The 14,591-nt window shown below is 37.8% G+C and overlaps 1 protein-coding gene across 1 annotated transcript in view; it reads left to right on the top strand.

Annotated features, from left to right (window-relative positions):
* Positions 1 to 14,591, top strand: part of LOC150106633 (cGMP-dependent 3',5'-cyclic phosphodiesterase-like) — a 302,619-nt gene that overhangs the window by 193,635 nt on the left and 94,393 nt on the right. The window contains exon 18 of the mRNA XM_090393446.1: positions 10,525 to 10,599. Within this exon, the coding sequence (XP_090249572.1) occupies positions 10,525 to 10,599 (75 nt within the window). The remainder of the gene's footprint in view (positions 1 to 10,524; positions 10,600 to 14,591) is intronic.

Here is a 14,591-nt window from a genome sequence, read left to right as displayed (position 1 = left end):
CCCTGGTTTGAGATTATAGGGGGGAGGGATCTGTTTTTATTTTTGATGTTTCTCAGTAGGCCCCAGATAGTGACCAATAGGTGAGATAGAGGCTAACTTTTTATCCCAAACTTCGTTTCTATGTGTTTTAAGTGCATCTCTTACTGCTCCATTCAATCTGTTAAGCATTGTCTTATCCTGAGGTGCGCGAGTGTTATGAAATCTCTTCCTAGCTCTGCTCTTCTCTCTGATCAGGTCCATAATGTCCTCAGGCAAACGATCAGGCTCGGGAACAGGTTTCTGGAGGGTTGCAACCATTATAGCAGACTTAATCTGTTGATGACTTCTGCATTACTTCATCATAAAGTAATGTTGAAGTAATGCAGAAGTCATATTTTCGTATGCAAGTTGCCAAATGGTGTCATACTTATTATTAAAATACTCTGGATTAGAGATAGTTGTTGAAAGTTTTTCTATTTGGTAATGCTATAAATTAAAGATACCAAGAAATTTTATGCTTGGTTTAATCCAAGGGTGTCAAACTGGTGGGCTGCGTGCGGCCCCCAAAGTAATTTCGTGCAGTCCCCGACGCCTAAAGGAAAGATTTTAAAAAAAGGATGGTTGCTTTTTATAATGAAACAGAAATACTGTATTTACTCGAATATAACTCTTCCTCACATATGACTCACACTCCTGTACCCTGATTTTACTTTATGAAAAAAGAAATTAAAAAGTTTTGCATGTACTGTACACTGCACACGAAAATAAAGTTTAATCACTTTCACGTCGGGACGATAACTCACTCCCAGTGGTAAACAACACGCCTTCCCCAACTGCCATTATACTGCAGATGCAAGAAAAACGAGTAGTTTTATTGTACTACTGAATAAAGTACAGAGACATTTGCTGTCTGTGTAATATATTTCTCAACATGTGTAATATATTTCTTTAGTGCGATTAGAGACAACTGGTATAAAAACGGCACTAACTAATGAATCACATGTCTCCCCCCCCCCACACACACATTAACCATGCTGCTTAGACTTAAGCAAAACCATGTTTCACCAGCAAACACAGTATCTTACTAAAATCTATTGTTTTTAGTTAGATGTGTGTGAGTACCCTACTAACTCAAACACAAAACTGCAATAAAATTCATAAACGTGTTAAAACTAAGACATAGATTGAAACTTGTTATAACAACTTCAGATAATATGGAATTTAGTTGAAGAGAATTAGCGTTTCAGTTCAAAAATGTCAGCTTGACTTTGTGTTTTGGTAACGCGATCTTTTCCAACAATCATATCCACGTCTTCATAGCTGTTCTATTTCTATTGGCCTACCATTGCTGTCTATTTCACGTTCTGCTTTCACTTCTCAGACATTCGTGAAGAGTGTTCATTAGGTATCTAAAATCTTGTAAATTACTTGTAATTTTTACTTGGAATAATGGGAAAGAAGATGACAATGTACACAAGGAAACCGCACTTGAGGCCAGAGGTATAGCGAAGAGGAGATTCTTGGTAAGTCATCCCCATTTTCAGTTTTTTTTCTGAAAACTTTAGTTTCTAAAAATCCCCACATATATCTCGCACCATGATTTTTTAGCTTTAATTTTGGGGGGAAAATGCGCGAGTTATATTCGAGCAAATACGGTATCGATTTATTCGTTTTCATACGACATTTATAGTTCCAATGTGGATCCAATGACCTGCTATAATATAATGTGAACTTCATCCGATCCAGAGGCCTCAATCACTGCCAGTTTGCACAATTTCTAAAAGATGACTTGGAGAGTGAATTTGAAGGGCTACCTTATTACACAGAGATTCGTTGTTTATCTTGTCATAAGGTTCTAAAAAACTATTTTTTTACGTTTAAAGGAGATCAAATTGTTCCTAGAAATGAAAAATCATGATGTTGCATTTCTTAATGATCAGACATGGGTACAAGATCTAGCATTCTTAGTTGATATTACAGGACATTTGAATGATTTAAATGTCAAACTTCAGGGTTAAGATCAGTTAATAACACACATGCACTGGCAAGTTTTAGATGTAAGTTAGTTTTGTTTCAAAATCATTTAAAAGAGAATATTTTAAATTACTTTCTTATGTGTGAACAGTTGAACAATAAGAATCAAAGTTTTACCTTTTCTCATATTGTCCCAAACTAGAAAAGATAAAAGAAGAATTTGATAGGCGATTTTCAGTAGCAAGAAGTTTTTTCACTTTTTACAGATCCTTTTTCCTTTAATTTCAAAAAAGCTCCTATTTGTATTCAAATGGAACTTATTGATTTCCAAAATGATTCCTTTCAAAAAGCGAAATACCAAGATGTTGGTGTTCCAAAAATATACAGTTATTTAGGTCAAAAATATCCTGTAAGTATTTTACCAAAACAAGTTACCTTATGGTAACTTGTTTTGGTGAAATACTTATAAGCTGTGTATTACTTAACCTTGGTATTTCTAAGCCTGGCTCCTACTGATGAGACCTCAATAAAGGTCGAAACCGGTCTGGGTAGTGCCCCTTGCCTTTAATGCAGAGCATCATACATCTCCTCAAGGAGATGGACTTTGCATTAAGGGTAAATATTAAGAATAGTGACCAGAGCTTATTCCATTTTTACCACGAGTTGCCTAGACCTGTACTACTTTACTGGTCACCTAGACTTGCAATACATGCAGGTGCAAACTTGACTTATTTTTCTGTTTCCTTACTTGGGAAATGGAGTTAAACCAGGTTTAAAATAGATTGGTATCTTTAACATATATTATACGCAAGGTAAAAAACTTTCTACATATATATATAAACAGTACTTACAATCTTCTAAGAGATGTTAATGGTGTAAATGAAGAACTATTAATTGTCCTCAGGTGATTATCACTCAGAACTTTAGAATGAGAATTTAAAATTATTCAGCAATTGGAATTTTTTCATTTGAATACCTTTAAAATAAAGAACAGTAATACATCCTCTGTCCAAAAAGAAACTGAACTTTTCGAAAATAGAAGAAACTAATGGTGCCACCTGTTGTATCTTTTTGTTGTCGAAAGCGGCAACCTTCATTATTGTTGTGTCAACTGTTTATGACATTTGTTTCATTAGAAGCTGAGTTATAGTGCGAAGAGTGACAGTGTGTTTTGACGAACACTCGGTCGTCACGATATTCATGCCATACGCGACAATTCTCATTATCGATCACTTCAAAACTTCGAGATAAAACTCACCATTGACCATTTGGCCAGGAGGAACGAATTCTTTATGGATAATGCCCTTGGAATCGTAGAAACAAATCAGCATTCTCTTTACTTTTGACTTCTCCAAGCAACTTTTTTTCAGATGCCCCTCTTCTGGTGGTTTCCACTCAGCACTCTGGTGCTTTGTTTCAGGCTCATACTCAAAACACTATGTTTCATCACCAGTAATGATTGTTTCATTGAAGTTTGAGTCCTTATGAGGGTTTTATGTAGTCCTTGTAGTGTTCGGTTTGATACATTTTTTGGTCGTCGGTCAACTTGTGGGGACCAAATTGCGAATTCAATTTACGAAGGCCAAAACTCTCGGTCAAAATGTTGTGCACAGTTGATTTTGGAATCCCCGATTCATCTTCAATCAGTCTCACGGATGATTTCGGGTTTTCTTTGATGAAACCACGCACTTTTTGAATATTTACTTCGGGATGAAAAGCCGTGCCATCCAGTTTTTGGATGGGCATGGCTTTTTGTCGTCCTCAAGCATCTCACGACCACTTTGAAATCGCTTAAACCACTTAGTATGGAATAAGCGTTCATCACCATATGCTTTTTGAAGCATTTGATGCGTTTCTGTAAAACTTTTATTATTATTATTATTATTATTAAACAAGACCTCATGGAGTCAAAGACTCATCTAGGAGGTCCTTTTATCTTACACACACATCTCATCATACCGTGTCTTAAACACATTCAAACTACTTGCAGACACCACACTCTCAGGCAAGGCATTCCAATCACTCACAACTCTGCACGAAAAAAACCTGCCTCTCACTCCCTTACTCACACCCTCCTTATACAGTTTCCAGGGATGACCTCTGGTTCTCCCCTGATCTCCCACTATTCTCTGTAGAACTTCTCCACCATTGATCCTATAACAACCCCTTACCAACTTGTAGGTCTCTATCATATCTCCCCTCTTCCTTCTCTCCACGAGACTCTGCAAATTACATCTTTTCAATCTTTCCTCATACTCAACATTCCAGAGGTCAGAAACTACCTTAGTCAGTCGCCTTTGGACCCTTTCCAACATCTCTTCATCCTTCTGAAAACCCGGTGACCAAATCTGGGCACAATAGTCCAAGTGTGGCCTAATCAAAGCCTTATACATTGGAACAAGTATCTCCCTACTTCTACATGTCAGTGTCCTCCGCATCATTCCCAGAAGTCTTTGTGTTGTCTTCACAATTTTGGCGATGTGTCCCCTAAATTTTAGATCCTTATCCACTATCACCCCCAGATCTCTTATTTCCTCTACTTCCAACAATATATTCTCACCAAGCATAAATTCTGCATCCCATCTTTGTTTTCCAAATTTTAAAACTTTACATTTTGCAACATTGAACTCACATCCCCATTTGCTTGCCCAATCACTCAATTTATTCAAGTCTTCTTGCAAGGCCACAACAACTTCACTACTCTTTATGGTTCGTCCCAACTTTGCATCATCTGCAAACAACTGAATATCTCCATCCAAATCTTCACCAATATCATTAATATATAAGTTAAATAGTAATGGCCCTAAAACAGACCCCTGAGGCACTCCACTAGTGACTTTCCTTTTCCTGGATATTGCACCCCCATACACAACTTGTTGATACCTATCAGATAGCCAGTCTCCAATCCAATGCACTAATCTAATATCTAACCCCATCTGCTCTAGTTTGACTGTCAACTTATCATGAGGTACTCTATCAAAAGCCTTTGCGAAATCCAAGTAGATTACTGTGTATCCTTCTCCTCTGTCCAAGGAAGCAGTCACTTTATTGTAATAAGTAAGTAGATTACTAAAACATGACCTCCCTTTAGCAAATCCATGCTGTCCATCAAAGATTATACCATTGTTGTCAACCCAACTCTGGATCCTAGCTCTCACAAGCCTCTCCAACAACTTAACCACAACACCTGACACACAGATAGGCCTATAGTTTGATGCTTGAGTTCGATCACCTCCTTTATGAAGTGGCACAATCTTGCCCTCCTTCCACTCTTTAGGAACTTGACCAAGTGCAAGACTCGTATTAAAAAAATATGTCAAGGCAGGTGTCAACTCTCTGGCACACTCCTTCAGAATATGTGGTGATATATTATCAAGTCCCACAGCCTTATTTACATCTAGTTTACTCAACTCCCCAAACACCTCTTGCTCACTTACAGTCAGTCTCTCCTCCCCATCATCAACTGCTCTTAATCTCTCCATGAAGTCACATTCACAAGATTGAAAGATCTTTATGAATTGCTCATTAAGTATCTCCACAACACATTCTGCAACAGCTGTCTTTATACCATTTCCTCCAATCAATGTCATCCTTCCATAATCATTCTTTCTTTTGCTGGCTACATATCGAAAGAACTCCCTAGGATTCTTTTTAGCTTCATTAGCTAACTGCTGTTCATACCTCTCTTTAGCTACTCTCACCAACCAAGTCACCCTCCTTGCCTGGTCTTTGTAGACCTCATGAAATTGGTTACTTCCACTTCTCTTATGCTGTCTCCACAATGCCTTTTTTTTCTGTATTGCATGCTTAATCTCTTTATTCATCCATCTCACACCTACCTTATTTAACCTTCTCACCCGTGGTATACATTTAGACATTGCATCTACTAAATAGTTTTTGAAAATCCCCCAAGCTGCATTGATCTCTTTTCCAGCTAACTCCTCATTCCATGCTACATCTGCAAGCTGTCTCCTGAGCTCTTCATAATCACCCCCCTTGTAGTTCCACATATACCCTTTTTTCACAGGGGTCCTTGCACTGCTGGCAAACACCCAGGTAATCACCTCATGGTCACTTTCACCAATTGGTGGATGATTTGACACCTCATTTATAATTACATCCTCCGATGAGATGACCAAATCCAAGACCCTTAATCCTCGTGTGCCCTCTGTCACATACTGTCTGAGGTATTTATCCCTCAAAAACTCAAGAAACTCATTTTCTTTACTTCCAGTCGCTATCTCTTCAATCCAGTCTATATTGCCATAATTAAAATCACCCATAATGATCACCCTTTTCTTATTTGCTTGGCTTATTTGACTATACATTTCACTATCACCACCATCCACATTACCAGGTCTATAACAACATCCCACCAAGTATTTGATTCTATTCACCTCTATCTCACACCATACTGCCTCAAAACCACTGGCCCTATTTCCCTCTTGCATCTCTACCTTGTATGGACATAACTCTTTCTCTATCATCAATAGCACTCCCCCTCCCTTTTTATCCCTTCTATCCTCACGAAACACATCATACCTTTCCATCTCTATTCCTGTCAGGATGTCGTCCTCATCTAACCATGTCTCACTTATTCCAACAATCTCAGGGTACACAGACACAATTAGTGCAACCATTTCATCCGCCTTGTTTCTTATGCTTCTAGCATTGGTATACAAACACAACAACTCATTTCTGGATCTACAGCTAGTTCCACTGATACCATTCACTCGATGTGCTCTCTCCATGCTGGACTGGGGCCATTTCTCTTTCTGCTTCTTCATTTTAGAACCCTTTGCAACAACATCTGTTTCCTCTTGATCCCTGGTCATCCCATTACTTTCCTGCCTACACATGCTCTCACCTCCTCTTGGAGCATCCACCTTTCTCACGCTGTGTATCCCTGTCCACCCTGGGCCTCCCCGTTTCCCTGCTCCTCTTGCACACCCATTCTCTCATTTTCTATACTCATACCACTCACCTCTCCATTCATTTCCACTTCTTCAATCTCTCCTGTCTTACTCTCCTGCTCTTCCACATCACTCCCCTCTCGATCTGATTCATTTTCTCTATTCACTTCTCTACCTTCCAGCAGCAGTCTCTCCAAGCGACTCACACCATAACCACTCAAATGCAGTCCATCGCTCCCATACAGCTCACTTCGTCCCTCAAACTCATTCCACACATTAACAAACTGTACACCCATCTCCTCACACATTTCAGCCAGAATACCATTCATAATCCTTGCTCTCCGCCTCATTTCACCACAATCATACCTAGGCAACACACTGACCACCCTTCCTGTCACACTATTCTCTTTTATCTTTCCAAGCAGTCTCTTGACATTCATTTTGACATGCTCTTTGTTCTCTCTCAAATCATTTGTACCAATTAATACAATTAACTCTTTTGCTCGCTCCCGCCTCATATCCAATGCCTCAATCACTCTACTTATTTTACCGCCTGGAAAACATACCTTGTGCATTTTATCCTCTAGCACACCTTTAATAATGGAGTCGCCATACAACGCCACTCGCTCATCTTTCGTTAACTCTTTCATGCCATCATGATTTATTTTAATAGTTTTGACCTGAATTCTCTTAATTTCATTCCGCATCCATTTCATTTCTTGCCTCATCCAATCTAATTCACTTTCCGAACCTCGCGACACATTCTCTCTATCATTAAATCTTTCTAACTTTCTAACTCTCGACCCCCTCTTCTCACATTCCCTCTCATTCATCCTTCTTTGTTTCCGTACTTTCGGTCCAACATATGTCCAACTTTCACTATCATTCTTCTCACTTTCACTCTCATTTATCCTTCTTTGTTTCCGTACTTTCGGACTAACATGCGTCCAACTTTCGCTATCATTCTTCTCACTTTTACTGTCATTCATCTTTCTTTGTTTCAGTACAACATGCGTCGAACTTTCGCCATCATTTATTCTTTCGATTTTTTTTACTTGCGATTTCTGCATTACGCACGTTCTACTTTCATTCGTTCTCTCAATTTCGTTTCTTTCCACCTCACTTTCGTCCCTTTTAACATCCGTTACGGTTGTCAAATCGCTCTTTTTCTTTTTTCCTGATTTTTTAACATTTTTTCGCTTCTCTTGCTCACCATCCATTTCTTTCAAACGTGCAATCGCGACACAATCAGTACTAGCACTTTCTGTCATCAATTTCATATTCGCATTCATTAGTTCTTCGTTCAGGTCACACTTCGCACACACCCTTCTTCCATCCGCACTAAACATCCACAAATCATTTATGTAATCGAAGGAATACATATAACAGACCTCACACTTAACGAAACGACTGAAATCTACATTCAAATCATGGAATGACAATGCCGCCGCCATTTTTTTTTTTTTTTTTTTTTTTCTCTCTGCCGGTTACTAGGTCTAATAATAACGATTTCGTAATTTAGTTTAGACAAGAAAAAAAAACCCACACTAATAATACCGGTAGCGTACAACGTTTACAGCCACTCTTACTCAAACAATTACGCATATATACTTAATTATTCCTAGTAAAAACTTATCTGAATCAGGAGCTCTTCAAAACACGTCCGCTGTACTTGGCCCACTAGCGCCCCCTCACCAAGTTTAACCTGATTGAAACTCATTTTCTGACCGTTTGTCAAAACACACTGTCACTCTTGGCACTATAACTCGGCTTCTAGTGAAACAAATGTCATAAACAGTTGACACAACACTAATGATGGTTGCTGCTTTCAACAACAAAAAGATACAACAAGTGATGCCACTAGTTTCTTCTATTTTCGAAAAGTTCGGTTTCTTTTTGGACAGAGGGTGTATATAAAATTTATGAAAAAATAATCTTTATTATATCTTCTAAAAGTTGTCCAGCAGGCAAAATTGCAAATTATACAACTTCAGGCTATGAATTAATATTTTGTGAACTAAAAATTAAAATTATTCATAAACCATTGTTGGCATACAATACAATTCACATCAACTCGAATGTATTTAAAGAATGACTTTAAATGTATTATGAGATCTTGATTTATTCTTGTTACTGTACAGAAATGTTTCACATTTTCAGAAAAACTGACCAGTTGCATTTCCATCATGGAGCTTTCATAACCATTCCTAGGATGATTAACCAGCAACTTCAATTTCTGTCAAAATGTTCTTGGGCTTACTATTTTCCATTTTAACTTATGTTACATAAACTACAGACATTTGGAAAAGAAAAGAAAATTCTAGAATGCAATGGTAGATATGATAAACCTAAAACACTGACTCATTTCAACAGCATAGTTTCTGCTTTATTAAAAATCCTTTGATGTGGATTCAAAAAGATAACATTTTTGAATAGATGCTCTGGAACACATGGCATGACAAATGATTCTGTCTTTCATGGTAAAAAGAAGGTGATGTCTGATTAATTGTTCTTTGTTCATTAATCTTTACTGAAAACATTGAGTGAGTTTATTTAATTTCACATGTTTCATTTCTTGAAGTGTAATGCTACTAGTTTCATAAACAAACTGTGGTCTCATTTTTTCAATGAGTCGGGATCGTTTTATATGAAACAAAAGATGAAAAGGAATACATGAACCACCATCAACTTTGACTTTGTTTTCTGCCTAATACTGCATAACACCCAAGCCATCATCACAGCTCTATTTCAATATTAAACATAAGTTATTAGAGCCCACCACCACCATTGCAACTCAGTCGTTATCGAGAATGCTCTTTAGCTATAAAGAGCTGGATTTGAATGCCATCAATGAAGCCACAAGAATCATTATGAGGGCTTAACTGAATGCGAGTTACTCAGTCTCAGAGAAATAATTAAATAACATGTTTAATCATTCCAATATTTTGCTTGTCATGGAGACGACATCAAGAATACAATATTGTTGAAGATATGGTGAAAGAAATTAGACTATTTTAAGCCTAAAGTCCTTTGAAAGGTGCTCTCTATAGGTGCTGTTGGGCAGGAGGCCTAAGAATTAGTTTCCCAAATCTTGAGAAGTTTAACACAACCGTATTTATTTAGATTAGGCTGCGTTTTTTTTTTTTTACATCTGCTGCTGATTCTAAAAAAAAAAGTCTTTCAAGTTTGATGAAGCAGACTAGAGAGATTTTTTTTTCCCCATCTGATAATGTGCAAGATATCCAGGGCCTGATCAGTTAGACCTGACTGACCATAATTGTGGTGATACAAGATGTATTTCTTGTGCTCTCCCAATTTGGCTATAATATGATAAGTTGCAAGAAGAATAAACCTTGTAAACACTTGGAACAGAGAGAGAGGAGCGGATCTTTAGGAGAGCTGAGAATGGAAACCAGTTTCAAATGAGGTTTGAAAGCAGTTTAGGCCATCTTTAGGTATATTCAAAATAAGCAGATTGTTAATCTCTTTATTATTTCCTTATATAATTATTTTCAGCCTCAACTGAGATTTATAAAATTATAAATCTCAGTTGAGGCTCCACATATATCCATCTTCATCACTAAATGTTGCATTATTCTATTCATGTAACAGTACTTTATAAAGTAAATGAAGATATTTATTTATTTATTTTTTACAGAGGCATCACTTTGCTCAGGCTATGGCTATCTTAAATACAGATGGTTGCAACATATTTGAGGATCTTTCTAGAAAAGTAATTAGTTCGTTTTTGTTTTTTTGTTGTCGTTTTGATCGTTTGTTTTTCGCTTTATTTATTCTTTGATTTTTCACATAATATCCTTTTTCATAAATAAATAGTAGAGATTTATAGAATATGTATTAACAAGCCTGCATAAATATGTGTCTGTGTCTTGGAATTAGAATGAATGGTGATTTCTGAGTAGAAACAATGAAGTCTATGTATTTTAAGAAATAAAATTTCAAAATTGAACTTTTTTTTTTTAACATCCATTAGAATTTTTTGTTATAAGTATGCCAAAACATGAGCTTTACTAAATAAAAAAAAGTGATAACAATTAGAAAAAAAAATGGTCATTTAGGAGGAATAAATATACTTTATGGCATGAATAAAACAGCCATTGAGTTTAATACATTTAGTTCAATATTTATAATCGGTAAGAAAATAAATAAAATGTTATTTATATACGCGTGTGTGTGCGTGCGCATGCAGACAAATTTAAAAGTGCTCATAAGTCTTATGTTTGGTCTTGTAAGCACCTTTATGCTTTATGTGCCACCATATGAAGAAACCAACAGCAGTCTCCTCATTTCATTTTTTCTGGTATGGTTATTATCCTAGGACCCCATGGAGTCAAACACTAATCTAGGAGTTCCCTTTGTTATACACAGCTCATCATTCCCTGCATTAAACACATTCAAATTCTCTGCAGACATCACACTCTCAGTCAATACATTCCAATCATTCACAGCTTGTGCAGTTTTCAGATATGGTCTTAATTGGGAGAACGAATGGCGAGCAAGAGTGGGTAGCTTGCAGAAAAAGATAGATGAGCTGAAAGAGGAGGTGGAATGTCTTGAGAAGTGTGAAAGATGAGATTAAGTGAATGGAAGTGATGAATGCAAGGTGAATCAGAGTACGAGTGAGTGAGAGAGAGAGAGAGTGTTATGGGAATGATAGAAGAGGAGAGAATAATAAACAGTCCAAGACAGGGAATGAGAAGAATATGAGGGAGTGCTTGAACCAGGGATAGAGAGATATCAGGATGGCAGGTAAGTAGGGAAACACAGAAAGTGTTAGAGGAGAGAGAGAGTGAGGGATGCAGGTGAGCATTCGAGGAACAGAGTGGTAAGAGGTGTGATGTATGGAGGCTCGATGATCCATGGTGTGTAAGATAGGATGCCAGAAGAGTGTTTGTCTGCAGGAACAACATAAAGTGTGGCTATGGCAATTAAGCGAGGTGAAAGGTGGATGAGATGATTGTAATGATGGGCACAGATGACTTGAGAGGCAATGTAAATCATGTGGCAAGAGATCTGAGATGCATGCTTGAGGTTGTACAGAAGAAAACTCAGAGAGAGAGAGAAGGTGTGTGTGTGTGTGTGTGTGTGTTGCCCAGGTATGATAATGACGAGCTGAGTAGAAGAGCATTAATAATGAATAACATGATAGCCAGAAAATGTCAGGTCAGTCAACTGAACTCAGAATTGGCTATCTGATAGTATCAGAAAGTTGTGTATGGTGGGACAAAGAGGCAGAAGGTTACAAGTGGGATCTCACAGGGCTCAGTACAGGGACCCATACTGTTTAACCTTTATATCAATAATGTTTGTTTGCTTATATCAATGATCATTTGCAAATGGTTGTTTGCAGATGATGTGAAGCTAGGAAGGGTTATTATTAATAGTGCAGATGTGGCAGCCCTGCAGGAGGATTTGAATAAACTGGAGAGATGGGCAAATGAATGGGGGATATCAGTTTAATGCAGCAAAATGTCAAGTCTTGATGTTTGGAGTACATCGATAGGAGGCTGCATACGTTATTGGAGGAGCTGTAATGGAGGAAGTGGGGAGGGGACAAGAAATCTGGGGTGATGATTGATAGAAATCTAAAATTCAGGGAACATGTTGCAAAGGTAGTGAAGGTAACCCAGAGGATTGCTGCAATACTGAGAAGGATGCTAACCTGCAGAGATAAGGGTTGTCATTCCATTGTATAAAGCCCTGATCAGACCACACTTGGACTATTGTTCTCAAATTTGGTCCCCAGGATTTGAAAGGTATAAATTAACTGTGGAAAGGGTACAGAAGCAGATAACAAAGATGGTTTCAGGACAGTACAATGTTAGTTATGAGGATTGAGAGAATGTGGACTGCAGAGTTTCACGTCGCATTCTATCTAATTCTTCTAGATAGAAGAAGGAGAGGTGATATGATTGAGACTTTTAAACTTTTAAGAGATAGTTACAGAGTTGACACTGGGGAGTTCTTTTGCTTGGTGGAACAGGAGGAAGGAGCGAAGACAACGGGTCATCCCTGGAAGTTACGAAAGGAAGCTGTGAGAAAGAGAGTGAGGAGTGGTTTCTTTGCATGGAGGGTGGTTCAACCATGGAATGCATTGCCTGATAGTAGTGAGAGCATGAACGATAAATGAGTGGTAGGATAGTCTTTGTTTTCTAGGAAGGACCTCCCACGATGAGTCTTTTGACTCCATGGAGGCCTGAATAATAATAATAACTCTTCATGCAGGAAACCTGCTTCTCAATCCCCTTCTCACATCCTCGTTATACGGCTTTCATGGATGACATCTTGTTCTCCCCTGATTTCCCACTATTTTATGAAAACCCTCTTCGATATTTATTCTATAACAACTCCTTATCAACTTTTATGTCCCTGTCATATCACTCCTCTTTCTCTTATCCACTAGGCTGCAAATTGCATTGTATTCAACATCCCAGAGATCAGAAACTCTTTCTGGTCAGTCATCTCTGGACCCTTTCCAACATCTCTTAATCCTTTTGAAAACCAGGTGACTAAATCTGTGCACAGTAATCCATATGTGGCATTATCAGAACTTTATGCAGTGAAACTAGAATCCTACAAGTCAGTGCCCTCCACATCATTCCCAGAAGTCTTTGTGTTGTCTTCACAGTTTTGGCAATCGTTGTTTTTTAGATTTTGCAATATTGAACTTGCATTACCACTCTCATGTCCATTCACTCAGTTTTTTAAGTATTTTTGTAAGGCCACATCTGCTCTACTCCTCATAGTTCTTGCAAATTTTAAGTACTATTCTGCAAACAACTGAATATCCCCATTCAAGTCTTCCCCACTATCAGTAATACAGGTTAAACAGCAGTGGCCCTGAAATAGAGCTTTGAGGCATGCTACTAGTGACTTTCCTCTTCTGGAATATTGCTCCCCTTATATAACTTGCTAATCTGCAATCCAATACACTAGTCTAATATCCAGCCCCATCTGCTGTAGTTTGACTATCAACTTCTGTGGTAATCGATCAAAACCCTCTACAAAGTCTAAGTATATATATATTACTGTGTATTTATCTCTCACATCCAATGCAGCTATCACATTATTTTAATAAGCAGATTACTAAAACATGATCTTCATTTTCCAGATTCATCATCATCATCAAATTCCTGACATGTACCCTCAAGGGATGTACAGGATATGATAGTACTACATGAAAAATTTACATCATTACTAACTTCCTATCTACAATTTTCCTCCAAATCAGTCTGTTACTTGTCAAGACTCCAACATTATCAGATCTTATATTTCTATCGTCTAAGGCACTTTGTACCGTATCAATCCACCTATATCTTGGTCTTCCTCTGGGTCGTTTTCCTGCCAATCTGGCAGAGAACACTTGTTTTGCTAATCTTTCCTCTCCCATTCTGTTTAAGTGACCATACCACCTGAGGTTAGCTCTGCTAATGCATTCCTGGATGCTGACAATCTCAAGTTCTTTCCTAATATCCTCGTTTTTAATATGATATTGCCATTGATGCCATCTGTTCATGCCTCTAATCTTTCTCAGGACTCTCATATCTGTGGTCTCTAGTCTTTGGTCAAGTGTTTTACTTCTGGCCCAGCTCCAGCTCTATAAGTTAAAACTGGTTTGAACACAGTCTTGTATACAGCTAATTTAGTGTTCCGACTAATTTCTCTCTTATTCCATATGAATTTATTCAATTGACTTCCTACCAT

Source organism: Typopeltis vanoorti, chromosome 5 (assembly GCF_054136105.1).
Source record: "Typopeltis vanoorti isolate ZY-2024b chromosome 5, IOZ_Tvanoo_1.0, whole genome shotgun sequence".
NCBI lineage: Eukaryota > Metazoa > Arthropoda > Arachnida > Uropygi > Thelyphonidae > Typopeltis > Typopeltis vanoorti.
This window is presented reverse-complemented; position numbering and strand designations above follow the sequence as displayed.